General features: G+C 18.7%; 3 protein-coding genes and 1 pseudogene across 3 annotated transcripts, besides 1 other annotated feature; 3 read left to right on the forward strand and 1 right to left on the reverse strand.

Moving 5' to 3' along the window:
* Nucleotides 1–800: 800 nt before the first annotated feature.
* On the forward strand, nt 801–1,754 carry PmUG01_01034300 (fam-l protein; the record flags this gene model as incomplete). Its single annotated transcript, XM_029008566.1, has 2 exons — nt 801–887; nt 1,017–1,754. The coding sequence occupies 2 exons, from the start codon at nt 801–803 to the stop codon at nt 1,752–1,754; spliced, it is 825 nt and encodes a 274-aa protein (XP_028860113.1).
* A 4,719-nt stretch (nt 1,755–6,473) lies between these two features.
* PmUG01_01034400 (PIR protein) lies at nt 6,474–8,367 on the forward strand (the record flags this gene model as incomplete). Its single annotated transcript, XM_029008567.1, has 3 exons — nt 6,474–6,491; nt 6,637–8,070; nt 8,203–8,367. 3 exons carry the CDS (start codon nt 6,474–6,476, stop codon nt 8,365–8,367), a joined length of 1,617 nt encoding a protein of 538 aa, XP_028860114.1.
* A 3,575-nt stretch (nt 8,368–11,942) lies between these two features.
* Nucleotides 11,943–12,828, forward strand: PmUG01_01034500 (Plasmodium exported protein, unknown function; the record flags this gene model as incomplete). The annotated part of the gene is made up of 2 exons (XM_029008568.1): nt 11,943–12,029; nt 12,154–12,828. 2 exons carry the CDS (start codon nt 11,943–11,945, stop codon nt 12,826–12,828), a joined length of 762 nt encoding a protein of 253 aa, XP_028860115.1.
* A 2,068-nt stretch (nt 12,829–14,896) lies between these two features.
* On the reverse strand, nt 14,897–15,844 carry PmUG01_01034600 (annotated as a pseudogene).
* Nucleotides 14,897–15,844: a sequence feature (STP1 protein, exon 2, pseudogene).
* Nucleotides 15,845–16,537: the final 693 nt, after the last annotated feature.

A 16,537-nucleotide genomic window follows, 5' to 3' on the forward strand; every position in this document is an offset into this window, starting at 1 on the left:
ATTAAGAATTAAATTTTTTAGAAATATAACTGAAAATAAAAAATAAGTTTTTATTTACTTATAAAATATATATGATTTATCATAGATTGAATAGTACGTTATAAATTGAACTTCCTAAATGTATTGTAAACGATAACCTAAAATTCCTGTTTATATGCCAACTAAAATCGTGTTATATTTAACAAAAAAAGCATGTGCAAGTTTTTATTTTCTTCATTAATTATTACAATTATTGTATAGTAATAGTAATTAACATTTTATAAAATGAATAACACTTTTTTTCACCTTGTGATATATTAGGAATTATCATTGATAATATGAAAACATCATTAAAATTAAAAATTATTATGCTAATACACAAAATAATGCAATTAATCTATATTATATACGTTTTATTCTGTAAATTAAATTAGTATTTAAAATTATTAATATATCGTGTATTTTTTTATTATATTGAATAATTTCTATAAAAAGAACTTGTAATTACTAGACTATATTGAATAATTAACTTATACATATTGAATATATATGAATGAGTTAAAATTATAATATATTACTTAAAGATATTATTTTATTCATAAAGTAAATATTTAAAATTTATAATATAATTTTTAAGGTATTTTTTTTTTTTTTGGTTAATACTGTAAAATGCATTTTAGATATATATATGTTATTACCTTTTTATGAAAAAATATTAAACAAAAATTAAATAAAAATATATAATAGTATTTTATGTTGAATATATAATAGTTGTTATAAATATAATTCTTTCTGAACATATTATAACTCTGGAAAACTTTATGATGGAACAAAAAATTTTGTTCTTATTTATTAAAATTTCAACGTTTGTACTTTTACCTTGGGTATGTAACTTTTACATTGATATGGTATGATTGTATTATTCAAATATATTTGTGTTATTTATATTATAATTTTTTATTTTTATTAATGCATTTAAGTATGAGTATATTTTTCCATTTAAAGAAGAAATATTTACATTATTCTTTTTATATTAGAGCTCTTTAAATAAAAATTTGGATGAAAAATGCAACCTTCGTAAAAAATTAAATACTAGAAATAATCGGTTATTAGCAAAACATAAACAGGATAAGTATTCAAGTAATGAAAGTTTTAAGGAAGAAATGTCAAATAATGAAGTGAAAGAAAAAAAACATATATCTAATAATAAAAAAGAAACAAGTAGAAAACATAAACATTCATGTAGAAGTCCATTATATAAGGAGGAATACAGTATAAATGATAAGAAAAACAAATTTCTTATGCGTAAAACAAGTAAGTATTACGATTTTGAAAAAAAAATATTTAAAAACCTTGATCATGAAAATTACGTTAAAAATATCAAAACTATTGAAAATAAGGAATATAAAAAACTAGAACGTAAAAAGCGCAGAATACGAATTGCTTTTCTTTTGTTATTTATCTTAATATTAATACTACCCATAATAGATCTTTCGTTAGAAAAATTAGTGGATGGTGGTTTGTTGGGCTTATTACACATGTTATACATAACTAGATCTCAAGGTAATGTGTTGGGAGTAGAAGGGGTTTTACCTTCATTGTTAGGCAGTGGTAAATGGGGTAATACTGACAAAATGCGTGTATTACCTATTTTCTTTTATGGAATACCTTTCCTTATATTTATTGTCATATTTATATTAGGGATGGTTTATTACTATAAAAAAGTTATAAAATATGAAAATATTAAGTTCAGAGAAAGATTAAATATGAAGTAATAAGAGTTTTTATGTAAAGATAAATTTAACATATATGGTCATATCTTTAAAGATATACTTAACAACCATAATAATTACAATTTTTATTCTATAAATTCCCTTATGTATATTGGTGTTTTTATTAGGAGACTATAAAAAAGTATGTTTTTAATTCTTTTGCTGATTTGAATTTTTTACCGTTTGGATAATTTTCAATTTTCACTTTAAGGAATTACTTCAGTTTAACTAAATATTTTGTCTGCATGTATACATCTTAATGTTAAAGTGAATTTCACGAATTATATATATATATATATATATGTATATATATATATTTTTTTAAATTAATGTATAATGGAATAATTCATATAATGTTAGTCCAGTATATCACTTTGTATTTGAATAATCGTTTTTTTTTTTTTTTTTTGATCAAATCTAAAATGATTTTTATAGGTTATATAAGAAAATATATTACCATTGTTAACTTAATAATAAATATGTCTTTTATTACATTCACTATGTGCATATGAATAATTTTTATTAAAGTGATACGTGTATTTTTTTTTTTTTTTTACAAAAAAATTATTATTATTATTTATTTTATATAATATGTTACATGCGAAATATTTTACAAAAAATACTAAAAGTGAAATTATGAATATACAATGAAACAATATACTTCTTAGTTATAGATAATTTATAACTGCTTACAATATTGGGGATTCTAAGTCATTATAGTAAAATAAGGTTTAGAAAGCATATGTTATATTATTTTTGTATCTAATTATAGTGTTTATTCGATGTTTCACAAATTACTTGAATATATATGTTATACTGAAAATTATATTTAAATAATGTATATATTTTATATAATTTTTATATCATTAATAGGTTAAATTATTAAACAATAATTAAAAAAATATTAATAGATAAATTGTTGTATTTCTTTCTAAATATCATTTATTAGTGATTAAATAATGGAAAGTTTATATACAATTTCTTAATATTGTTAGTGCTATTATTTTCTTATTTCACTAACAATTACATTAAATATAATGAATAATTTAATTAATGGGATTTTGACGCACATGTCAAATTAAAATCAATAAAAGACTTATTTTATCTATAATATATGTTACTCGTTTTTTTTTTTTTTAACTAATTTTATTTATTTATTTTCTTAATATATTTTGGGGTTGTATTCCTTTATAGCCTTACTATAATAGAGGTTGGGCACTCATTCTATTATATACTTAACAAAGACAACAACTAATACCAATAAAAAGAATTATTTAAGTGTTATTATGATTTCGAATATTTCTGGAATGTTTTAATATATTATTAATTTTTGTAAATATACTAAATTTATATATTTCATAATAATATATATTCAATTTATAAACTAATCCATAAATATATTGAGATGTTTTCATTAGGTTAATTTTATTTTTGTTTATTTTATAAAATATTGAATGCGAAACTTTATAAAATTGAATATATATATATTTTTAATATAGTAATATCATGGGAATTAAATATTTAACGAAATAATTATGGATGTCTATTGTTGGCTACATATGCTTTGTAAAGTATTGAAAAGAAAAATATGTTATATTGAGGATATTTTAGGAAATGAAGAACTAATGAATTTTATGTTTATTGTTTGTATATAATATATATATGCAAATTATTTTATTTCCAAGAATCCATTAGTTATAATATGTACTCTATAATATACACATTAAATTGTGTAAAATTATATATTAAACATATATAAAGGAACACAATATTGTCTAATATATAACAAAATATGATAATAAATATATTTATTAATATAGGATTAGAACAAATATGTGAATTTTATATATTTTTTAAAAGGTTTTATATTTTCAAGTTGTAATATTATTTTATTCGTTTATCTATTCATCTGATCAAAAGAATATTAACATATTTTTATGTACACTTTTATTAAATTATTTTGTAGAAATTTAACCTTAAATGTAGTATTTGATTATTATCAACATATCGATATTTACGCCGAAGTAGGTTATGCAAACAAAAAATATATATCTTGAAATAGGAAAGTGGCAGTTTCATGTGGTAAATATATTTCTTTAATAAAATTCTTAAATGAAACACATTTTAGCATTTAAGTAATGAGTAAATAACTTCCCCTTTTTATACTTTTTTTAAATAAATGTTCCATGAAAATATATTTTTACACTATAATTATATATTTAATTATTTATTAAATGTAAATGTTATATTTAATACTGATTATAAATGTGTTATACTAATCAAGAATATCTCAATATATATATTAAATTAAACACAATCCCATAACAGAAAAAAATATATTACTATTTCTTTTATATATATTATTTTTATGCTAACTAAATTATCAGAATTAATATTTTTTATATGATCATATTTTATCGAAACATTTAAAAATATATAAAATTTTTGGTATTTTTAAACTTACGGTGTTCATATGATATATTATACCTTATAATATAAAAAATGTAATTTGCATACTATATATATAAAAAAAGATTTTTTAAAAATAATTCAAAACATTAGAACATTAATTAAAAATAGAAATTTTTTTTTATCTATATCCCCTGGAGTTTGTTCCCAGTTGAAGCATATATGACTTATTATAAAGAACATTTTTTAACTTATATATTAATAAATTAATTAGTTTGATGAGAATAATTATTTAATTATAGCATATTTAACTTAATAAATGTAATTAAATGAATATTATAAAAAATATTATATTTGTAATAATAATTACATTATGAATATGATTAATGTTTATTAATAACATAAATTATGATAAGAAAGTTATAAATTTCACATACACTAAATTAAATAATCAAAAATATTACTTATGAAAAAAATGTTATATATAATTTAAGAAAAATATATAATAATAAAAATAATTGAAATATATTATTATCATTTTGAAACTTCATTGTAATATTATCAGTGAATTCTGTATAACAGTAAGACTGATTTTAATAGACATAATTCTTAAGGTCTCTGTTTAAAGAAATTATATGAAATAAATGATAATTAGAAGACAGTTTATTTTAAAAACAATGCAATATATCATTATTTTTTTATTCGAAGAATAATATTGTAATAAATCTTATATTTTTTTATTTATAGGAGCTTCGTTAAAAAAGAAAAATGTTTTTATGCATATATATACTATGAAAAAAATATATAATATATAAAAAAATAAAATAAAACATTATATATATATTAAAGAAAAGCTTAATTTATGGATAAATGAAATAAGAATTATATAAAAAAAAATATTTCTTTTAACATTCAAATATTTCTCAGTGATAAGAGAAATGCTATATATATATATGAATTGTGGTAACTATTTCTTTATGATCAAGTGTAATTTTTTTATTAATCTTTATATACTCATTATATTAAAATTATTATATTTAAAAGGAAAATTTTTTTAAAATACTCTATTAAAAAGATGCATATCCAAAAATATAAAAAAATATTCTTTAATATTTACTTCTAAAATAAATTATATTTTAGTAAATTTATCGTTAAAAATAAAAAAAGCATATGAAATTTTAAGGTAAATCTTTGAATTATGTACCATAATGGTGTTACTTTCATCTTTTATTTAGTATTTATGAAAAATTTAATAGATATTGTAAGGAAATTTTTTTCATATTTAACTTATAGAGTTCAGATTAATTTAATTTTTTTTCAGTTAAATTTAAAATAATAATTTCATTATAATGAAAAAATAATTGAATTTTTATCCATATTTTAAAGAAAATTATTATTCTTAAGTTTTTCTTATACATTTTTTTTAAAGGTAATTCTTCTAATTGTTTCATTTATTTATATAATTATTGATCCATACAAACAAATATACAGTGGAAATCATGATATGATAAAAAAAATAGAAACTTAAAACTTAATATGAACCTTAACAAAGGCGAAGTTTTTGCAGTTGGTTACTTAGGAAACGTAAAAAATATATGAATTATAATTAAAATAAATATATATATATGTTTTATTATATTAAAATCATTTATTTTTTTTTTTTTTTCATTTCTATTTTTTTGTAATATAACGCTTTCACTAACATATTAATTTTTTAATTTGCATTTGATTAATGATTATAATACATGTATGTATTATTGTATCCTTCACACTATGATAAGTGATATAACTTTAATGGAATTATTTTATTCTTAATATTGGAATAATAGTTATTTAAACTAAAGGAAAATATTGTAATTTTATTAGGTAATTATAGTGAATCATAAATAAATATATAGAAGTATAAAAATGCTGAACAAAAATCACAATAAATTAATATTTTTATATTAAAAAATCTATTCTCTATTAAAGAAAATATGGCAATATTGATTTAATATATATATAATGAAATTGTTTTATACCGCATATTAATTTTTTTTCACTATTTGTTACTGTATTGTGGCAACCATAAATTTATTTAGGATTCAGTTAATTACAATAATGTAATAAAAACAATGTAATTATAATTTATGATATGAAATAAATTAGGTGATGTTATTAATTAAGAAATATTTTGACCTAAATACTAATAAAAAACGTCCACTCAAATCGCTAATTTTTCAAATATGTTGTCACTATTTATGCATATAATATTATATATGTATAGTTTTTATTTTTTTTTCTATCTCGTAAAATTAAAAGGAAATTATAGAAATGGAGCAAATAAATTATGTATACTTTAATATTCCATATAAATATTAATTACCCCCCTTAATTTATATACAATTTCTAATGTGGTTGATTAGTAAAATATATATAATTTATAAAAAGTATTTCAGAATTTACTAATTTTTTTTTTTTTCTCTTCAATTTTTAGGAAGAAATTTTAAAACACTTACCTTCAAATAAGATATATAAAGAATTTAAATCTGAGATCAGTGAAGTAGATAATAATTTCAATTGTGATAAATTTGAATCAGTAAAAACCGAATACAAAGTTAATTGTATTAATCTTTGTAAAAAAGTTGCAAGAAATTTAAAAAAAATACCCGAAGAGGATAAATTATGGAGCTATAATCACCGTTGTTTACATTATAAATACTGGGTATATGAAGAAATATGGAAATTGTTTGAAAAAAGTTCACCAGAAGAAGATGTTAAAGCTGTTGTTAATGAATTTCGTAATCTCCAAACTTCCCTTACGGAAGATTATTGGATATTGAATTGTAATTATGATTTCGATGATGAAGCTTTAAATGGATTGAATAATAAAAAAGATGAGAAATATTTGTATGATTACTTTGTAAACCATGAGTTTATTAAAAGTAAAAATTTTTGTAATTCTGTTGAGAATGATAAATATAAAAAATACCTTAATGGTATTAAAGGTTTATATAATCAAAAAAAGAAAAATTGTTGTGACAAAAAAGTATCGAAGTGTCCTAACTATTTTTTGAATTGTGCAGATGAGTTTGATCCAAATAAGCTCTTAAATGAATTGGATTCTATGGAAAAAGGAGGTTGTAATGGATTAAAAGATATTAGAACTGAAACTGATAAAAAAAAACATGATTCTACAGAGTTAGATCAAGATTTTTTGAATTCATTTTATTTCACTGGATGTCCAGTACTTAGTAATGGCAGATCTTCTACAAATAATGGAGGTATGTCCTGTAATTTATTCCGAGCAAATGTTAATGTAAGAAGTGGTGTAATTGGAGATGGTGGAAATACTGAAGAAGATGTCTCTAATAGCTCATCTAAGGAAGTACAGGTGATAATATCTAGTACATATTCGGAAATGTCTGAATCTCAAAAAAGTACGAACCAGTTGCGCGTAAGTGGTCCAGTAAAAAAAAATAATATGTCACCTGAAGAAAAGACAGACGATAGTATTAGATGGAATTTTGGAAAAGGAACACTCACTTGTCAATCTAACGCTTCGGAGAATGATGACTACGGACTGTGTGAATATATGGAAGAATTGGTTGAAGAAGGCTTTTTTATAAGAGAAAAAGGCACTGGTGGTTATAAATTTAAAAAAGGAAAAAATTGGAACCCAAAATACTTAGTAAATATAGCTAAAACTAAAAGGAGATTGAAATCAAACTCATCGGGTTTTAGAGATTTAGGTAATTCCCAAATTATAATGCTCAAAAAAGACATGCAAACTTATAGTCATATTCCAAATAGACAAATATATTCTGGAAATTTTGTAGAATATAATATATTAAGGAATGTTTTCGTCCGTATTTCGATTGTAGTTTCATTAGTAATGGGATTCATATTTATTTTTTTCCTTTATCTTAAGGTAATAATCAAAAAACAAAATTATTACAATTAATACGTTATAAGTAACAATTCATAATGCACTTTTGTTAAATTTTTATTATCTTAAAATAATTATATTTTATAAGTTTTACTTTCTTGATTTTTTTATTAGTTTACTCCATTTGGATCATGTTTAGGTAAAATTAAAAAAAGGAAAAAAAGATATAGGACTAATTTCACTGTATTAAATCAGGAAAGATTACAAAAGAGATTCATAAAACGTACTTATAGGAATTCTAGTAGGAGGAGATTTAGTGTAGTAAATGTAGAACGATGAACTTCATATCAGTGGTGTTATACAGACTATCAAATGATCTAGTTTATAGATATTAAAAAATATACAAAATTCAGATAAATATACATTTCTATTAAATATGCGTAATTAAAAAGAACAAGAAAAAAAATGGCATAATTAAAATATATATGTTCTTGTTTTCCACTATTTATATTTATTTGTGTGTACTTTTTTTTATATTTTGTAATAATATTATTAATTGAATTTTTTTATAACACTTTGTTTTTTTCAAATAATTATAATTTTAGCAAATGATATTATTATTTTTTACGTGTGAAATAATATATTTAACTTTGATGATTAGTAAGAAATTAGGATTCTAATAAAGTACGAGTTGCGAATGCATATTGGTAAAATATTTTTATTTATTTTATTTATACTCAAAAATGGTCAAATAAATAGATTTTATGATTTGTTAAAGCTTCAGATATAACAAATATGTTATAGTTATATATAATATAAAAATAAATTTTTATTTATAGCTATAATGAATGAATTGAGAAGAAATAAATTAGCAGATAATATAGTATCCCTATGAATTCCCCCTCATGTAATCTTGCTTTAAACCAGAATAAAATATTTTTTAGATTATTTGTTTTTTATAATAAACGATAAATAGAAAATTAAGATTATATATTATATTATTATCCATGTACAAACTCTTTACATTCCTAATAATATTTATATATTCTTATTGTATCTAATTTTTTTGTGTAACCTAATATGGAATCTGACGCACGCAGCTTTTATCTATATAAGTTGTAGTTAATGAATATTTTGTACTTTATACTAGACAAGAATTGTATTTAAAATATACATAATTAAATTTGAATATTAAAGATATTAATAAAAGGTTTTATTAATATAATATATATTAATTATAAGAAGAATATATTATAAGTATAGATGACAAAAACTAATAATAAACGTCATTAATAAAAATGTTAATACAATTATTTATATCAAAAAAAAAAAAAAAAAACAGCATATAGTAATAATTTTTATGCACGAAAATTAAATTATGATTCATTTCAAAATTTTATATCACTATTATTAGTTGTCATAATTATAAATAAAAATTTAGTTGAAGTTCCGCTAGTGTTTACATAAGAACATTATTATTATTCAAACATTCAATATTAAAAAAAGAAATCTTATTGATATCATTATAGTATATATATAAATTAAAAAAAATGCATTTCATAGAAAAATTTAATATGAACCTTTAGAAGATATAATATATAGATAATTAAGAATCAAAAAGTAGTAGAATATAAAATTTTATGTGAGTGATATAAATAAATATTTTAATAGATATGAATAACTATTATGTAAAATGTAATTTTATCTAAAGTATATGTTGAATTTTTGTTTATCAGTATTTTAAAAGCATTAACTAAAAACTATTACTTTAATTTATTTACACCGTTTTTACATTATTTTTTTGTAATCTATCATTTAATTATTTATTATATTTTAAGTTAAAATTTTTTTATTAAAAATTTTTATTAATTTTTGAAATGTTATATTAATAACTTATAAGAGGAGTTAACCATTATGTATAAAATTACCTTGCTGTAGTCTATAATATTATTGCTATGAATATTTTTTTTTAATTAGATTGAAATTTACTTCTAATAACAAATATATATAATATGTTTGCAAAAATTTTCGTAAATATGGTATAAAATAGCCTGATAATTAATAAAAAAATTTAACATTAAAGAAAACAAAATAATTTATTTAAATCTTTTTCATAATCATACCATTTTTTTACATTTGTGGTTTCATAAAATAAATTATGTATACTATATAAAATATAATTCTCAATATATAGGAAATGATATTATTGGAGAAAAATATAGTATTAAAATTCTATTGTTAACAGTTTCAGCCGAACTGTAATTATTTTTTTAAAGTTATTATAAATATACTTTTATGTATTATTCATTTTCATTTTTCTTTTTTTACTGTTACATATTGAATTAATGATGGTATAAAAATATTATATATGATAATAAAAAAATTATTTTTTGATAATTAAGTACAATTTTATAGATATAAAACCACTATATTATTATAATGTTTTCTTAAGTTTCATTATTCTATGTAGAATATAGTAATAATAATTATTATTTTTAGAATTATACATAATTCTTATAATAATTATGAATTAATTAAAGAATTAATATATTTATATAATAATTAGTGGATCTAATATATATAAATTATATAAAGATTAATCATTTTTGCTTTTTGCATAAGTATATGCTATTAAATTATTTAAAAATATTTATGTATATTTTACATCATCCGATTTTTATCTGTTTGTAAAATTTTTATTTTTGTGAATTTATTTTAATTAATAAATTACTGACACAATTTTCCTAATAAAAAATTCAAATACTACTTAAAAAAAGAATAATTTAATTAAATATTTTTTAATTTTAAATATTCATAAGACTTTATAAATATAAATTTATTTTATTGTTAAAATTGAATAAAAATGTAGTTTATTTATTTTCTATATAATAGGAATTAAATTACAACATACAGAATAATATTTAATACGTTATAAAAAAAAAAAATAGAAAATTTTTATTTTTATTTTATAAGAGTAAAATATTTAAACCAATAGATTAATAATATATAACTTATTTTTTGCTATTTATTCTATTAATATTTCTCCTTAAGATATAATTTATTAAAAAAAAAAATGAATTTAAGCATACATAAAAATTTTCATTTAGAAATAAAAGCATAAATTATATATATTTTAAAATTATCAATTTCAAAGCATATATTATAAAAATAAAAAATCAATATTTATTTACTATTAAAATATATATTTTTTTATTAATATGTTGAAAATTTTATTTTTGTAATGTAATATAAACTATGAAAAAATTAATAGGATTGCATAGAAAATAATTCAATGAATTAAATGATATAGCACAAAAATTAGTACTTATATATTATTTTTTTTTTTGTTAGTATTTTCACTATTACTATATTGTAGTAATTAGTATTTTATTAGCAATAAGCAATTTTTGCATAATATTATGTTTATAAAATTATAATTATTATATGCGAAATATTAGTAAGATATTTTATTATTATCTTTATAAATAAGGTGAAAAATTTTATATATTGTGTATGTTCTATATTCTATATAAACTTAATATTTAGAAATATTCATATGCCATTTTTTTTTTTTTTTTTTAAAGGAATAAAAAATAAAATTATTTACATGTACTAATATATAGAATAATTAATTTATATATATTGGATAATTATTAATTAGTCCATAATACATTATGTTAATGAAAGTTATTGTTTTTATAAATTACATTAAGATAATTATTTTATAATAAAGTTTTTGGGGTATATTCCATTTTTTATATAGTAAAATGAATTATAGTTATGTACATATTATTAAGTATCTATGAAAAGATATTAAAAGAGCTTATTATAATGTCTTTTGCAACTAGCAAAATACAGTTTTATTATTAATTTTTTTTTTAACTGAATATATTACACTATTAGTATTTTGTATCATGGAAGAAAACTTTAAGTTACTCATATTTACTAAAACTTTTATGTTTATGCTTTTAACTTGGATATTTCATTTTAACGATGATTTGGTATGATAATAATATAGATGCATGTATTATTAATATTATTTACATTTTATTTTTATTAACAATTTCGTTAGTAATAAATTATTTATTCTTTTAATTTATGCATATAATATTCTTTTTTTTGTAGGGTAACTTTTATACATATTTTTATAAGAATTATTCCTTTGACGGAAAATTATGTACAATAACTTATCGTTTACTAGCAAAACATAAACAAGGGAAGTGTTCAAATACTAAATGGATAAATGAAGTTATACCAAATAATGGAAAGTACAAACAAAAAGATACATATAACAATGAAAAAATAACTAAAGGAAAAAGTATACGAATAGATAAATGTTCATCAAAGTGTGGAGAAAACTATGAAGTACCTAAAAGAAATGAATATAATATGTATACCCGTCGAAATTCATATTGTAAAAAAAGAGCATTTGACAAAATATATTATAAAAATATAGTTAGGAATGAAGCTATTGAAGATTTTAAGTTTTTAAAAAAAAGTATTAAAGTAAAATTATTTGGGATTTTTATTTTAGGTAGCTTCCATATACTAGTTGGTATTGCATTACTTGTCTTAAAACAATTGAATTATTTGGATGCAATTGATAAACTTTTACCTATATTATCTAGTGATAAAGTTTTATCAGCTGTGGTATTCTTGATATTAACATTTGTAGTTGAAGCAGCAATTTTGTATCTGAATAAAAAAGTTCTAAAATATATAAAGACTTTAGAAAAAAAAAGTGACATTCATAATACGGCATATCCTTTATTACATAAGGTAGTTTTATATAAAAAATAAGATTTATAATTTCCATATTCATATATATAAATAACAAATATATCTATAATTGTTGAAAATAAATAAAACTTCCTGTATGTAAATCGACTTATTAATGAGTTATGGTGTTAATATACACTTATTTTTATTTTATTTTTTTTGTTAATTTGAAAGTAATAGATTTTTCATTTATTATATTAATATATTTTCTTAACTAAACAGAGTATTATGGCTCATATATATATTTCTGTAACTAACAAGATTTTTTAGAAAAATATATGTGAATTTTATTAAATTAATATATAAAAGTGCAATTTGTTTAATTTCTCGATGTTATGTACCAAATTATATTTGTAGTATAAAAAATAGTACCAATTATTTTTGTTTGTGTTTTCTTATTCTTAAATAATTATCTATAGAAATGAAAAAAGTCATTATTCGTTTAAAATTAGAAATAAATATGTTTTTTTTAGTACATTATCGAATTGAATGTATTCTTTTGTATATATATATATATTTAATATAAAAGCGAATTTGCAGTTTATATTACGAAATAAGCATTACCATATATACAATATGATATCTATTTATTTTAAAAAATATTTTTGATAGACGTAATATGTTTTTAAATGGTATAATTGTGAGGTTAAAAATATATAGTAAAGAAATATCCTTTTATGAAGAATGCATAATTTAGGAAATATGGTTAATATTTTAAATACACCAATGCTACTTTATTTTATAATATTGGCTACATAATTAAATATACTATTCGTTTTTAAAATGAAAAATAGAAACTTAAAAATTTTAAGAAATTGAAATATTTCTTTATTTATATACGTAAAAAAAAAAGAAAATTTGAAGGGAAAACAATATAAGTTTAAAAAATAATTTAATCTTTAAAATGTTTTCTTTTTCTTTTAATATTATGCTTTAAAATATAAATAAAAGCAATTTTTTTATTGCTGGAATAATTTATTTAAAAAAAAATAAACTATTAAACATATATTTAATTTGTATTTGACTTAAAAAAATAATTACTATAGATTAATTATGATAGAAATATTTCAAGTTAATATTATATAAATATATCTGTAACGAAATTTTTTTTTAATATTTTTTTAATTTTCTTTGTCATATAACTTATTATACAGTTAGGAATGTATATACATATATATATAATATATTACGCTTTACGTATTATTAAACAAAAAACAAATATATTTATTTATTTAATAACATATTAGATTAAAAATAAGTTTATTAAACTTTATATTATATTATACATATTAGAAAGTGATATTCACCATAACATGTAACTTTGTAGCATAATGTAAAAGAAAAATAGATTAAGAATATAATTATTGTTCTTTTTGAAGGTGCAATAAAAATGTTCTTATTATAAATCATAGTAAAAATAAATTCCTCTTAATGAAAAACATTATGTTATTATGGTTATAATATTTCATTGAGTAATTACATAAATGAAGTATAAACAAATTAAATATTTAAGAAAAACATAAAAACAATTGACAAGTAATATGCATATAATTAAACAAATTCTTTTGTAGGTTACTAAACTTCTCTATAATATTATTATTTTGGGAGACTGTTTTTCAATATTTTGTATTAATCTAATATATATATATTATAAACCAATGTGTATTTAAAATATGATATATATTTAACATATCTTAGAATTTTACGAATAAAATTAGTTATTAATGATTCAGCCAAAAAACATTACTTAAAACTTCGTGAATTAATATTCTAATAATTAGTACAAAACAATTAATTTTTTTTTTTACATGCGCATTAAAAAATTCCCATTTTTATTAATTTAAAGATTAATATAAATTTTTTCTAGATATTCATACAGAAATAAAAAGAAATATATATGTTAAGTATATCTCCTAATATGCATATTTATTTTTATATATGACTTTTGCTTATTTTATTTATATTGCTCATAACATTGTTCTTTTTTGTTCCCTTATGATATCAGAGTATTTAAAAATTATCTTTTATGGACAACGGATGTTTTATCTGAAATATCATCAGAATATACTTTGGATGCATACCTATGAATTTACAAGATATGAGTTCCTGATATTTCAACGGTTTTGTTTAATTTCTCATCATTAACTGTGAAATTTACATTTGCATTATCTTCACTTATCCAATCGTCTATCTCCTTTCTAAAATTTTCGCCCACTATATGACCTATATTTTTTTTATTTTCCGAATTTTCTCCTTTTAAATTAATTAGATTTTTTCTATTTCTGAATTTTTCCATAAATTTGGTTCTGTTCTCATTCATTTATGACAATATTCTAGTATTTTCCCTTATATTTTATATTTTCCTTTTTTTTTAATGCTTGTAATACCATCATATGTAAGAGTATACATAGTTTTGGTAGTAATATGTACATATACGTATATATATATATATATTTCTGTGTTATGAAATTCTTCTGTATTTATTAGTGATAATTCTTTTTTATTTTCTTCATATTCACATGAAATATTCTGTTATTTTTCTGTTAATTCCATAAAGAATCCTGTTCTAAATATTGTTCTATAAATGGTACCCTTTTTCGACATACATTGTACCCAAGCACCTTTTTGTATTTCTTTAAATGGAATATACTGATTTTCGCTAGAATATTTCTTATTTAATTCTTGAACTTTTTTTACGTATGCCTATCCTTTTTTCCATTAATTCTTTAAAATGTTGAAGCGGTCTATTATAATAAATTTCTCAGGAAGATTTATGCCTTTATATTACATAATTCCATAAAAATTTTTGTTTTTCAATATCATTTATACATTTAATATTTTCCATTAACTCATCATTTGTCAAATTAGGATAGATCCTATACTCCTCTTCTGTGAACATTTGTAATAATGTTGATAAAAATTCTTCTTTGTTGATTTTCCGTTCTTCATTTCTGCATTCATTGTGTACTTTCATATGCATTTCTACAATAATTTTAGATCTTACATTGTTGCTATTTGACAAATTTAAATTTTTCATAATATAGGTTTCGTTTATTTTTATATATTTTATGATTTTATCATGGTATAATGGATGTTATGAGTGATAGTGTTTTAAAATATCATTTTTACTCTCAGAATGTGAAGGTAATAATATATCCAATTATTTAACTTACCTTATTAATGTCTTTTTTGTTCTTTTTTAAGAGTTATATTAAATTGTACTTCAATATAACATAAATATATTTATGAAATAAATTACTAGAATTATCAATTCCTATTACATATTTTATTAGCTAAATTAATGAATCTTTTCCTTTTCTACTATGCTTAGTGATAAAATTTATTCTTATTTATTTTTAGAATTGTTTTTATATATATATATGTATATATTATATAAATATATTTTTTGGAATAAATACTAAATATACTATATATGTTGATTTTTAGTACTAACGTTAGTATTTGTTGTCTAATTAATATTAATATTTTTTTATTTATTTTTTTATCACTTTATTAAATATATACATTTTCCTAAAATATATATACTTTACTTTTTTATATTTTGTTCATTATGTACTTGGGCTCAGTTAAACGCTCCTTTTTTCATGAGATTTTTGTAGTTTTCCATAGAGCATACATTTATAATATTACGTTGTAATATTATAATTAAAAAAATAATTGACATTTTTTTTTTGTGCATTTTTAAAATAAATTTCATTTAACTCTTTTA

The sequence above is a fragment of the Plasmodium malariae genome (assembly GCF_900090045.1).
Source record: "Plasmodium malariae genome assembly, chromosome: 1".
Classification (NCBI taxonomy): Eukaryota; Apicomplexa; class Aconoidasida; order Haemosporida; family Plasmodiidae; genus Plasmodium; species Plasmodium malariae.